Below are 13,869 nucleotides of genomic sequence, written 5' to 3' on the forward strand. Positions count from 1 at the left end.
ATTTTCCTCTTTCACCAAAATAGATTTAATAACTTTAATAACCTTGTTTTGGAGTGTCTGTCTTTCTCAGGAAATAAGCATTGATTATCAACCCCTTAAGGCGCTTGCAGTGTTGTTGACTGTCTAGCACTTTGTTAATGAGCCTTTAAGTACTGATCGAGCCTGGACATATTAACCGATGCGGATTAGGAACTTGCATAATCCATACTTATTAGGCCCTGAGGTACAGATGCACAGATATAAACAGAGAACAAATGTACTTCATTGCAAACTCAAACGAATTGCGTACATTTTATAGAAATGTGCATACATATCTCTTTTACAGGTACAACTTTATTCCAAGGATCCAGAGGGTTCTAGGCAGAACATGGAAAACATTCAGCATCAAGCGAATCACAATGAAGGGGGGGAGCATTCCATTCTTATAAAATATAGAGCTTTAATTTATTAGTCAGCAACAACAATGGAAAGGGAGGATAAGAGTAATTTACACGAGTCATTACAATAACATCACCTTTGTGCATTTTCTTTTTCTGTTTTTTTTTTTTTGCTTAATTTTTTTTTCATAAAGTCTGGATGATGCAGAAAGAAAAAAAACGTACAAAACAAACAAAACACTCAAAAACTAAAGACACTTTAAAAAAAAAACAGAAATACTCAACAAAAATGGTACAACCTTTCTTTGCATTTTTTCCATATTTCGTCTCCTCTCATTTAAACAAGATGATCAGGAGCTTTGATTGATTCCTGGGAATACAGACAGATCCCAAATTAAGGAGCAGATACGGATACCCATGTATGAATTATAGATGCATCTTCCCCGAGGCATCCACACTGACTTTCACACTGCCTAAAAAGAAGATATACTGGAAGCCCCTTAATGTTAAAGTAACATGAAAATAATATATTTTAAACTTGTTCCAATTTTTTTTTTTACAGAGGAGACTCCAATAGTTTTACTTCCTGTAGATGTGCTGTATTAACGTTTTCACCAGAACTGTCTAATAGAGGCTCTGTGTAATTAATATGATGCTTGCTTTCTATTCCCACTTAAATGACTCTCACACATATATCCTATCCAAACTTATGAGGAACATAATTTTACTTTACACTTTGACAAGATCTATAACGATGTCAATAAAAAGATGTATCGTGCTTTTTACAGGGAATATCTGAAATGACGGCATCTTTAAAGCATTTATTTTCCCCATTTTGCTGTAGTTAAGTTGGTCAGACTGCACTGTACACCCACAGAGATGAAAATAAAACAGAAGAAAAAATCCAAAACAACCACACACTATCGTATTATCTCAGAATTACAGTACAAATACAGGTTCATGCACACAATGAAAGCCAGCTTCCCAATATTCAATATTTTGGTTAGTGTCACAACATTGTTACAATGCTCTGTTGTGTATACGGGCTATTACTTTTTTTTTCCACACATGAATGTCAAAGAGAGAAAAAAAAAAGATGTCTTGTGTGCCAAGAACTGCTAACAACTGCTGCCTGATCCGGGCACTTTCCTCTAAATGCACTGCAATTGTTTCATCCACAATTGTGCCGTGCCCAAGTGTGCTTGTTGCATATGGCCCCAGCCAATGTCCCCTGAAATGTAAAAGAATAATGCCCAATGTGCAAAATCCTCAACCCCGTATTGCACCTCGGTCTCAGTTCAAAGGAGGTTTGCATCGGGAAGAAAAAGTATTTTTATTAATAGACTTGCAACATAACTGATCTGATTTTTGCCTTGTTTACTTGGATTCATAGCCAGAAGAAACTGCAGGTTACTGAGAGTAGAGTACAGTAAGATTGTTATCACTGCTAAACAAATGGAAATCATTTTCAGCATGATCAGTGTCTCTGCTGGCGTGTAGCAGTGGTGCTGCAGATATTTTACAATCCGTCCTCCAAGGAAGAAAAAAATAGAAGGAAAAAAAAACAAAAACAAAGGGCAAGCACAAGATTCCTGTAAAATGACCCAGTTACAACTTTGATAATATTCGAGTAGTCTTCTGTAAGTCTGGGTTCCTATGGAGAAAATACTGTTTCTCCACAATGACCGGGACCATAAGTCAGTGGTCCCCTTGCAATATGAAGTCTCTGTCTGCGTGCAGCCACAGGGAGCGTGCATCACAGGTGTTCCTGCAGTGTCCGCTTATACAAAACTCCCGGTACTTAGTCAAAGCAAGCGAAAAAACCAAAAAAACAACAGAGATCCCGTCACCTCCCGTCAGGTAGCTCAATTCCCCGTTACTCAGAGCTGCCTGTAGCTCTACCCTAACAGCTCAAGAGCCTCATAACACGTTTCAAAGAGTTGCCAAAGTCATACGATGCTGGCAGATGAGTTTTGTAATGACAGTAACAGCAACAATAAAATTAACAATATCAATAATAACAATATTTGCCCCAAAGGTACCTATACACAAAGAGCATGTTTTTTTTCTGTAAGTACAAAGAAATCCACAGAATGATACTATATACAACCTACAATAAATACTGTGTATCATATATCTTACTGTTTGAATGGATGTATTGGGTGTAGTGGGGTTTACTCGTAAGCCTCTTTTTTTTGTCAGTTTCTCAGCTTTTTTTTCCGGTTTGTGGATTTTTTTTTTTCACGCTGCTACTTTCATTGAGTCGCTCCCAGTTTTCATGGGGTGGGGGAGGGTTGTGTTTGGGGGTGGGTTTGAGGGGGGTGCTTCAGACACAAAGTCGGGCTCCTCATGTCTCTACTCCCTGCTGCTCCCTTTCCTCCTCCCCGTCCCTGTGATGTCGGCGGTTGCGGGGCTTCTTCTGCTCCTTGAGCTCTTTCAGGTCTTTGGCCTTAAGGGGGCCCAGCAGCGGGTCTCCAAACTGCCAGTAGTCCTGGCAGTACTGATTAATCAGGCTCATCTCTGGCTGGCTCAGGATGGTCAGCAGGTCCTTGTACTGGCCTGCGCTGGGGGTCCACTGCGTGCTGCCGGAGTGGAAAGAAGATGCCATCAAACCTGCACCGCCCTCCACCAGTGCACTGTTGACAGCCCGGCTTGACAACACCACCAACTGCAGCTTGATCAGCGTGTGTTTGAAATTCTTTTCTGTGGCCGTGCATTGGTACAAGCCAGAGTCAGAGGGCTGCAGAGATCTCACGAGCAGACCTTGTTCTGTCTTCAAAATCCGACCATCTGAGCGCATCTGCAAAGGAAGGATTACGGTCCATTAGCAAAAGTAGTACAATAACCTGTGCAAAGATACATGTGTATTTACTTGGTTCACAAAAATAGTGCTACACATATCTTAATGAGGTTTTGTTTATGTAGCATGTTTAAGTAAATGTAACCAACATTATCTAGATTGTGTCATTTGTAGTCATCATTCTTTTGTTTCATTAATAACTGTAGCTTAATTTTTCCCCCCTATTGTGTTACTTACATGTCTAATTGTCTAATTTGTAGGAGTAGCGACATGGCCAAGTGCCAAACATGCAGTTCCTCTAGTGGCCACTTGAGGTTGTCTACAAAAGTGAGTCACCTTTAGACCTTAGCTTTTTTTTTTTTTTAAAAATTAATTAATTAAATAAATGAAATTAAAATTCTTTGAAAATTTAAAGTTTTGCATCATCTGGGTGTTTTCAGTTACAGGTGCAGACTAGGCTGTTAACTGTCTGCCAGGCTTCACCTCGGTTACTTCAAGTCACTAAACCAGATCTTTTGAGTGTATTTGTGGTGTTGGTGTCCTTTGAAACAATTTTTCTTACAATTAAAAAAATAAGTCTATGTGCTGGCTTTGGAGGACAAAACTCTTGTTTTATGTTTGCCTGTTACTTAGCAAAATCAATACACTAAGTTTTCTAATCAAGCCTGCTAGCCTTAGCTGATAACAATAATCACAGAGGCCAGAATTAGAAAGGCTTCAAAACAGCAGTCAACAAACCAATGGGAGACAGTCGGTATGTTCATATCAGTATATCGAACAATTTGATCTCCATCTATTGCTCCAAACCTCTGCGACTGCTGGAGGTAGTGCTATTAATGTGCCAGTTTTAGGTTTTAAGATAATCAGCAGAAATGAAGACGCTTAAATTTGAAAGCATGTTATAGTGTCACATAATAACAGCAAACTCATCTTCCTGGGACTAATAAGTATAAAATTGAGTATTTGATACTATCAGCATAACTAAATATAGGCTTTTATCAAATATTAATAGAAACAAGTCTTATCCTTTAAAATGTAACAAGTGGAAACGATCCATTGTGATATGCTGAGTCTATCATGTACAACAGACATGATATCTTATTGATTTAATTGCGTTATTAATTGCATTTCTCCCTTTTGCACTTCAGGCTGAATGTGTGAAGCTGATCCTATTTATTTGTTCCAGCATTTGATCTGAGCTTCACTGTTTGTATTTTTATATCAGGTGTCTTCACCATTAATTCTGGTCATGAGGTAAAAAGAAAACAAAGCCAGCAAAAATTGTGAATGAACTGTAACTACATCTGTATCTACATATAGAAATCTGATTGGATAAGAGGAGCTTTTTTTCTTTTCTTTTGTTTTTTTTGCTCACCAGCAGCAAAGACTGCTCTGCTTTTGGGAACAGACACCATCCAACAGAATAGTCAATAAAAGAGAGGCAGCAACATTACATAGCTTCACAATAAAACTTTAACTAGATCCTGAGGGTTGTATATCACAACAGAGAGCTTTTTTTCACAGCTCCCCTTTATGTGTCCTTCCCTCCGTGCCTCAGGACAGCTGGAGGCCTGTGCAAGAAATCAGGCATCGTTCAATCACAGCCCAAAACACTTAATCACGTTAACAGATAATCAAGAGGAAATTACACTAGAGTTATTTTTCAAATGTGTCACACTGCACATAAATCTCTCCTCTTCTCCACAACAACATAGTGAAGAAATTAAACATTGTGGTGAGCATGTCGAAAAGGAAATCTGTGGAACTGCTCATGTGTTACCAATGAAGGGAAATCCAAGCAAATTCAGTGCTTCGGGAAGTCTATGTGACATTAAAAATGGATAATTATGTATTTGAGTGAGCTACCCTGTAATATAATCTGCTTGTATAACAAGAAAAATTGAGAAACACACTGTTAGGCCGCTCACTTCTTTCCTGCGGTCACTGTTATCCCTCTGCACGTGCCATTTGATGAGAGCGTGTGGAGAGCGGGCCTGACACTCCAGGAAGGTACTGCTCCCCTCCACCCCGTACTGCACCATCTCCAAAGTGTTCTTACTGGCTGCAGGGCACAGAGAGAGATTTCCATGGCAACCAAAACACTCATTACCATGAGCTCCGTAGAACCAAAATCTCAGTTGTGGCAAATTAGAAAAAAACCCATCCTGCCTTTGTAATTACTTTAACAGGTGCCGGGATACAGTTATACAGTTAGCAGCAAAAATGAGCCGAAATGTCAACTGTCTAAATTTATTAATAAGGTAACAGCAACCCAGGAGGCACAGGAACACATGTCTTACCCTTGGAATTGAAGCCTCTGCACTGGCGGATGGGGTTCCCGTACTTGACATCCTGCCTCCGGCTACGTCTAAATGGGTCAGACCAGTATTGCCAAATAAGGAGAGAAAAACATCATAAAGCAACTGCAAGCCATTCAAAGCTGTTTGACAATACAGAAATGCAGTAACGTACTCAATGCACATTGAAATTACCACAAACCATCGTCATGTTAACATCTTTAACATCTGTGGTTTTACTTGTTAAAAGAAGATGATTTATTAGTGTCATCAGCCACAAAGACCGGGACATGAACACAACTGATTAGGAATGCCACTGAAACAGCCATTCAGCCATCCAGGCAATCTCAACCGAGCGTCACTCAACACGCACGTTAGGTCAGTCAGTTAGTTATGAAGTTAGCGTAGCTCATGCTAACAGCGCTGTTGGTGCTTACCTTTTCTGTGAGGCGGAGTAACGGGAGCAGGACTTGCCATCCCAGGCGCAGTAAGGATCTCTGGCCAGACAGCAGTCAGCGCAGGCCTCGCCGTACATGTCACAGCGATGGAGAGCCAACTGGGTCAGCCCTACTGCAGATGACACATACAGCTGTTGCTGTTGAAAGAAAGGGGGCGAGAGAGGTATTTAGACTTTTATAGGAGAACTGAAGTGAGCAAGCAGCGGCCAATACTGCAAATTGCACACATCAGGTATGTTTTTTAAAAAGTGCTCTATATTTAGAAAACTACACCTCAATGTAAATGCTGCTGAAATTCCAACATTAAAGCAACAGAATAATTTGTGCGACAGCGTTTATTTTCTTTCACATAAAGACCTAAACTCAGCTGGATGTGATGAGCATCCATCCCGCACTAAAACAGCAGCAGTCCCTGGATCATCGGGGGCAACACTAAGCTCATCTCTATCAGGTTGCCATCATAATTTTATGATCAGCTGTTGACATTCATCAGTCTGGCAGGCTTTGTGTAACCCTAACTCCGTCTGCAGACTCGTGTCATAACGTGCAGAAGAGGCCAAGTATCTGAATCATTTTGAAAGACAATACGGAGCTTTTAATGTCTTTTCCATCTTTTCTTCCTTCATTGTCTCCCAGACTTTTCTATGAATTATGAGGGAGGGGGGAAAAATAACGGGAATACAGCTGTAGGCATGTAGCTTGTGACCTTTTTCGAATCACATCATTAATTTCTTTGGAGGGCGGGTTCCTTTTCTCCTCTGTGAGCAAAGGTTAGGTAAATCAGTTAGTGCAGACAGGCTTACCCTTTTGGACGAGATCTTCATTGTAGTTATAGGAGTGGGGACCTTGATGTAGAAAATGAGAATGGGGAGCACAGTGTGTTACAGTCAATTTAAGCACAACAGACACACATAGCAAAACAGAAATAAAAAGGAGGGTGACAGAGAGAGAGAGAGAGCAATCAAAGCTGACCTTGAACACCTCGACTTCCTCCAGGACCAGCTCCTCTGTCTGAAGGTCATCTCTAGGCAGCACAATGACTTTCTGTACCGTTCCCTTGTCTGTGGACCACAACACACACACACACACACACGTCAGTTACACATCGACATCGTCACACCCCCGCCGATTGTCAACGGGCCCTTGGATTTCCATTTTATTTTCTCAGCAACCTTTAACAGGAGATAATCCTCATATCAACAGGCTGCACTGTACTCTGTGTTTCTGTCACACGGCTCTCATTGGTTCCCTCAGTGACACGAAGCTCTGTTCTCCTTGGAATACCGACCGCTGCCGCCATGACAAACCTTTCCCGTCATTCTTGCCTTGACCTATTCATTTGGATGCCGTGAGATGTTCTACAAAGAGTTCCTGTGAGAGGGGACACCTGAGATTTATTATGACTTCTGCTCTAGCCCCGGTGCAGGACTGAAAGGCTGTCTCTGACAGCAGCTGAAAGGACACACATTCCTCCAAAGTGGCTGCCGTCACACGCAGGCCCATTAGTCTCTTCCTCATAATGCACAGACGCACAAAGAAACCGGTTAGGAGGCGTCGCACACGACATGTAAAGGCAGCATACTGAGCTGTGGCGGCTGTCACACAGGGCCTTATTAAAGGCTCACAGACAAATCTCTCTGACACCAGTGGGCAAGATTAAGGTGATGCGTATGCTCACTGTACCCCTCCTTCCTCCCTACTTTTCTGTTTCTCCGCCTTACTCCCCCACCCCACCCCCCCCACCCCTGCTGCTGATCCACCCCCGCCCTCCAGGTACAAATCTCCTGTTGTTTACTTCATGAGAAGACAGCGAGGTAAAAACCCTTTGATTGGTTAAAGTTCCACTCAAGCACAAAAGGGGAAGAATGCTTTTCTCCTAATGATAAATGATTGCAGGGGAGCCAAGCCCTCCACTTACATGAGATTTATTTCCAGGGGGCTGGGGCATTCTGCTCTCCATTATTCAGTGTCCCACTGACACTGTCAGTCACCATTCCCCGACTCTAATCAAAGGGGTCGCGGGTTCAGACTGACTTCATTTATACACATTCGTTACAAATGACCCACAAATGGAGAGCTGGCTCCACGGATCATTTCTAACACATAAAGTTATTGCACTTTTAGAAAGCACTCACCAGTTCCTAAGAAGAGCACTTCATAGTTGCCGTCTGCAGCTGCCACCTGGTCCACTGTAATAGTGGTGAACTCATAGTCCACGTTGGTCCGAACCACCAGGGGGCGCTTGTGCACTGGGTACACTGCGTTGTGCATGGCAGGGTGATTCCTCATAAAGTTAATCACTTCATCTGGATAGTCCTTAGTGGACTTCATGTTGGGGGTGAACGTACCTCCGGGGCACTGGAAGGGAAACATTAACATTCTCTGCATGAGTACCACAAGCCGAAAAAACTGATGTGAATAAATAAAAAAATGCCTGGTGAAGAGCCTGTCCTGCAGTAATATTTTAAGTCTGCTTATGCTGATGCTTGCATCTAACTCGAGCGGTTTCTTAAGTTAGATAGAAGGCCCTGTTATGCCAGCTTGCCATGGGATTTATGTCCAGGGTCAGCGAGAGGTGAAGCTCACCGTGCCAGGTCGAGGGTAAGGTATCTTCCCGGTGTAGGCCACCCACTGGTAATTAGGTCCCTCCTTGTGGGCAAAGGGGCCATTGAAGACCATCCGGATGTCAGCCATAGAGTACACACAAACTGCCGAGCCTTTGAACACAGAGCTGTGGAGGAAACACAAAGTGAGCCAAAGACAAAAATAAAAGGGTAACTTAAAAAAGAAGCAGGAACAGAGCCTGCTCAGGATCTGGTGTGGTGCACTAACCCAGAGACAGAGAAGACTCCATATATGACAGGATTTTTTATATCCTGTGTTGGTCGTATGTAAACATCTCCTGTGATGGAAAAAGAGAGAAGTCAGGTCAGTGCAAAGCACAAGCACTCTTCTTTACTAATATTTACAGTTGTTTCAGTGAGTCCAATCACTCTCAGCTAGTGGGGGGGGCGACGCCTCCCCGGAAGAACCGATGCCCAAAAAAGATGAACTTTCAAGCAAAATGTGTACATGCTACAGGATTTGAAACCAACCAGCTTGTGTTAAAAAAAATACACAACTGCATTTTTAGGTCTTAAGCATGGCTATAATAGTTGATATTAAGACATCTATAAAATCCATGTTAGTGCACATGATGTGTTATTTTTTTATTGCATAAACCTGGAAAATCTGTGCCGGTGCCTTATATTGCATGCATTTACACATCCAGCTTTTACGTAATCAAATAAAATGACACACAGGAAATTAATCTACTGTAGTATTTACAAAACTGCGGGAGCATTTTACAGCTTCAAAGAACTTTAGCAACCACAATATTATAACCTATCACCTAATCATCCCATATGAAGCAATCCAAGCCCCAAACAGGCATTTAAAGTCAAGCTGTGAAAGCAAACAGTCTGGATATCTACAGTCTAGACTGGAGGATTGCTAAACCCCGAGAGATTTCCCAGTAAAATTTATATATGGTTTTCTATCCTTTTCCAGCATCCATAGCTCACGTCTTCCAATTTTGGAGAAAGGAAATATCTCTTCTCTCCCAAAGGAGAACTGCATCATACAGTATGCGTTTAGGCCAGTTTTAGAGGTATTTAAATCATAGATGCTCACCTCCAGGCCTCTGACAGCAACAAATAGGAAGTAAATGCATGATTAGTGATGAGTCTCTCTGCTCTTTAGTACCTGGCCTAAATAACAGTCCCAGGAGGCATATTCAGTCTACAATAGGAAATGGCCTCCAGTTTGAAAACGACCAGGAGTAAAACTGAGAAAATCCTCAAATGTGGCTGTTAGAGCTTGCAACGTGGGAGAATAAGGGTGAACTATAGAAGAAGCTATACCAGTCAAGATTTATGCACTCTCAGTTCCATATAGACCAGCATGAGAAATTAGCTGTCAGACTGTTATGTAGATAGAATGATACATGGGTGAGATAAGCTATCTTTGAATCTGAACTGCAGGGTTTTGGGTTTGTCCACATTAGCGAGGCTATACAGTCTTCCTCTGGGGACTGCGTGCAGCTGTGAACTCATCTCAGGAGGAAAAGGATACAGCTCAAAGATAGCGGGCACTTTGCCCTTCTTTTTGAGTGGCTACCAGTTTCACACCCATCCACACACCCACATCGCCACGCCATCTTCCGCAGCTGCCAGAGGCAGAGCAGGGAACGGTCACGGCTTTAGCGCGTTCACAGCACGATGGGCCGTCACGGGTGTCACACAGCAGATGATCCTTGTCGTGACACCCAGCTGGTGCTGTTTTACTTTCACGCAACGAGATACAAGTGCGTGCACATGTAGACAAGACAGCACCGAGGCCAACATACAGTAGAGTTATACAGTTGCTAAAAACAGATCAAGGCTTCAGGGGAGAAAAGCTACGTGATTTCCAATAAAAGCTAGTCTGACAGGACAGGAATGAGTTTGCTCCAGGGAATGTAGCATGTTAATAACAACTAGGAAAGGATCCACATACCACAACCAGCTCTTCTTATTTTTATTTGGCAATAATATCTCAGCCGTCACGCATCCAATTTTATTTAAAAAAGAAACAAAACAAAACGAAAGGTTTTCTGTTTGAGGGAACAATTAGTATTCTTCTCTAGCATATCTCACTCCTTCACTCGTTTCCTCTTGCTCTCTGGCTTTTCTTCTCCCTACCTATTGATAAGAAATGCGTTTTAAAGCATTGCCTGTATAAAACATAGAAGCTTTATAATGGTTAACACTATTTTAGATCATTGTGGGTCATTTAGGTACAAACTGAAAGACAGAGCAAAGAAAATGTTACATGTTCCAACTGCAAAAACTCCCAAGGTCTCAGACGTGATTTGCCAAAAAGTTCTACATCAAAGACAACAGCTGCTCTGGATGTTTGAAAAACTCCTCAGTAAATGGAACGGTACTTACGCGGGGTAATAATAAGTTATACATTCATATTTTAAAGACTCTTAGAGAATGGCAGGGTTAAGAGTCTCCTCACTCAAGGATATCTAGCTGAACTGAGAACGTGTCCCGGCTTGAAACCATTTTCAGATGCGCAGTTGCAGTACTGCTTTTATTCGACATGAGAGTGGATGTTTGTGTAAACTTTGGAAAAAGACTTTTGGCCCAATAAGATTTCATGTCACACAAGAGGTCGCCTCAACATAGGTAAATAAACAACACACTGCACAAAAGAGACATTGTTTAGATGTTTATGTTTTAGTCACAAACTTGTCTGGAAAACATTAATAATACAGTCCAGCAGTCATAAACAAAATCTGGATCTGACAAAATGTTAACAGGGACTGAATGAACTGTGGGGTGTTTTTCTTCTTTCTTGCAGATGTTTGTAGGAGTCTTTCATCTGAGTTTATTACATAACTGCAACTGGATCTGTAGAGAAGTCATCTAACTAAAAGAGCTGTGCGGAAGAGTTTGAACATTTTTATTTTATTCATAGTAACAGTCTTATTCATTTACTTGAGATTCTTAGATTTATGTTCCGAGCTCTACAATAAAAGGTGCTGGGCCTTTCTGAATGGAAACGACATGTTCTCCCTGTGCCTGCAGGAGTTATCTCCTGGTACTCCAGCTTCCTCTAACAGCCCAAAGCTTAACTGTCGGCTGTAGGTGTGAATGTGAGCGTGAATAGGTGTCCCTCTGTGTTAGCCCTGCAACAGATGAGAGGTGTCCAGGGTCTACATGACCCATGAAAACTGAAGAAAATGGATGGGTTTAGTATTTAGTGGTTCTAGTAAGTGGATATTTGGGCAGGCTAGTTACTTTCCCTGTTGTTTTTTTAATTATTTATTTTTCACCATTATAGAAGTGGATGTCATATTCATTCATGAGAGTTGCACAAATGTTCTCATCTAACTTTTAGGAAGAGAACATTTTGTTGTATTTCCCAATGATCTCCATTGTGCTTAGTAGTTAAAGGCCCTCTTAACATCCTAAAATTGCCCCTTTTGTCTGCAAAGACTAACTCCCCAGCTAAAGAGCTTTTCAAACATTCAAACTAGACAGTAAATGTGATGCCATTTGCATGAAAAAATTGTGTCCCATTTATTGTCTCCTCTAGGAGTCCTTGGCAGGGATGCTTGCTTTGTGTAGCCGTTCCTTCTCTCTGGGCTACTCTGGCATGCCCGTCCTTGTTCATTCACCAGCCTGTTCCATTAAACATTTACAGCCTTATTCAAGAAATATCCAAAAGATTCATCATCGGCGCCAAACACTGACAGCTCCCCGGCTCTCACCACAGAACCGCTCTACAATGCACAGTGTCTGTTTCAACACCGACTGAACTAGGTAGAGACAGAAGCCTTGTTTATAACATAAAGGCAGCTCATTCCTACTTGTGATTTGTGGGGAAGAGGCTGCACACAAAAAGGGTTTTCAAGTGTCACTTTCCAAATCGTTCAGAGGTATAAAATAAATGTCCACAGTAAAAACAAATAGGTGGGTTTTTTTTTAAACTGCAGTCAGGTGATGATAAAAGCAAGGACTGCAACGAAGAGAAAAAAAACTATCATGGCATAGCACTGTTCTTTCTTAAAATTAGTTCAAAAGCAACAGCGGGCACACAGAAAAGCCCCCTATCAGTCTTTGTCTCCATTTCCAACCAGTGGTGACGGACAGAGGACGAGTTTCGCTCAGACAGTCTAATAGTCTCACAGTCACAGACATTCCTGCTCGGTGACCCCATTCGTCCACCATCAGGCCGCCGCCTCCTCACTCACACACACACACACACACACACACAGACACACACACTTACTTTTGTTTTAAAAAAAAAATCTCGAAAGTAAATGACAACTACAGTGGTGGGGTTATGGGTGTCAGTTCTATTACAATACGGTGAATGGGCCTACCATATGGTTCAAAGATTGATGCGTGTGGGTGTGTTTGCACTCTTGGCAGGTGCTGCAATAGAACCAAACCCTGCAGAGAACTATTGTCTACTCACTATTTCAGTTGCGATTGTACATGACAGAAAATGAAAATGAGCACGTCTCAAATAAATCCAGTCACGCCATTTTTTTTCCTTTGCCATTCAATACCCACTGTCAGAATGATTCACTGCACAAAGAAGAGGCATGGCTTCTGTCAAAACGTCGGGTGTAACTAAAGTTGTGGGAGGATGCGTAAGTAATGCTAACTTTTTTCTTTTTTTTTGTTGAAAAAGTGGAATTTCTGTGTCAAAACGACTACATTTAAACACACACATTTAATTTTTACAGTGTGTAATTAGAGCGATTACAACAATTACAACTTGATTTAATAAATCAGGTGCACTAACTATTTCAATCATGAGTTAATGACTTCCCTCATATTACTTGAAAAGTGCCAAAAGACTTACGTGAGATTTAGGAAGGTGATCCAAATATGTTTTTTTGTAACTTTTTTAAATGTGTTTTTCTGATTCACACAGCTACACTGCTGATAGAGATGCTAATCTGCAGACTAGTTGCTAATAAAAAATAACTGTGAGTTAGCAGCCCCAAATGTGTAGGATGCAAACTGAAAAATAAGCAGTGAGCACCACCGCCCACAGAGAAGGCATTGCGGAGCTTGCAGCACATCTGATTGACAAGGAAGTCTATAAAACATCACCCCACCCCCACCATGTAACCTACTCATTTCCACATCAACAAAAAACAGTGGAAAGAAACACAGCGTGATGCGGGTTTACAGTCCTTTGTACTCACTGAGCTCATCGAAGTGTGTCTCCATGCCGTCGGCCCCGGGCACAGAGCAGATGAGCCTGGCCTTCAGGAAGGTGCTCCACTTGTTGACCAGACAGCAGTGACCTCCGTCGTCGTTCTATTTTTTGGGAAGGGTGGGGTGGACACAAAAATACAGTTTCTCCATCAGTTGCATCCTCATTAGCCC

At 41.8% G+C, this 13,869-nt stretch overlaps 1 protein-coding gene across 7 annotated transcripts in view; it reads right to left on the reverse strand.

The window, feature by feature from the left end:
- Nucleotides 1-315: 315 nt before the first annotated feature.
- LOC146519080 (semaphorin-3F-like) overlaps nucleotides 316-13,869 on the reverse strand; it is a 62,045-nt gene continuing 48,491 nt past the window's right edge. For 2 of the 7 annotated variants that reach the window (XM_085159265.1, XM_085159262.1), the window contains 10 exons: nucleotides 13,686-13,800; nucleotides 8,765-8,834; nucleotides 8,519-8,663; nucleotides 8,068-8,290; nucleotides 6,905-6,993; nucleotides 6,736-6,777; nucleotides 5,912-6,069; nucleotides 5,478-5,545; nucleotides 5,106-5,239; nucleotides 316-3,177 (listed from right to left, as the gene is read on the reverse strand). In XM_085159265.1, coding sequence (XP_085015391.1) covers nucleotides 2,725-3,177; nucleotides 5,106-5,239; nucleotides 5,478-5,545; nucleotides 5,912-6,069; nucleotides 6,736-6,777; nucleotides 6,905-6,993; nucleotides 8,068-8,290; nucleotides 8,519-8,663; nucleotides 8,765-8,834; nucleotides 13,686-13,800 — 1,497 coding nt within the window. In that variant the 3' untranslated portion in view covers nucleotides 316-2,724. Of the gene's footprint in view, nucleotides 3,178-5,090; nucleotides 5,240-5,477; nucleotides 5,559-5,909; nucleotides 6,070-6,735; nucleotides 6,778-6,904; nucleotides 6,994-8,067; nucleotides 8,291-8,518; nucleotides 8,664-8,764; nucleotides 8,835-13,685; nucleotides 13,801-13,869 lie in introns of all 7 variants that reach the window. The other 5 variants (XM_085159264.1, XM_085159261.1, XM_085159263.1 and 2 more) reach the window with 3 other exon arrangements.

This window comes from Neolamprologus multifasciatus, chromosome 5, assembly GCF_963576455.1.
Source record: "Neolamprologus multifasciatus chromosome 5, fNeoMul1.2, whole genome shotgun sequence".
NCBI classification, from domain to species: domain Eukaryota; kingdom Metazoa; phylum Chordata; class Actinopteri; order Cichliformes; family Cichlidae; genus Neolamprologus; species Neolamprologus multifasciatus.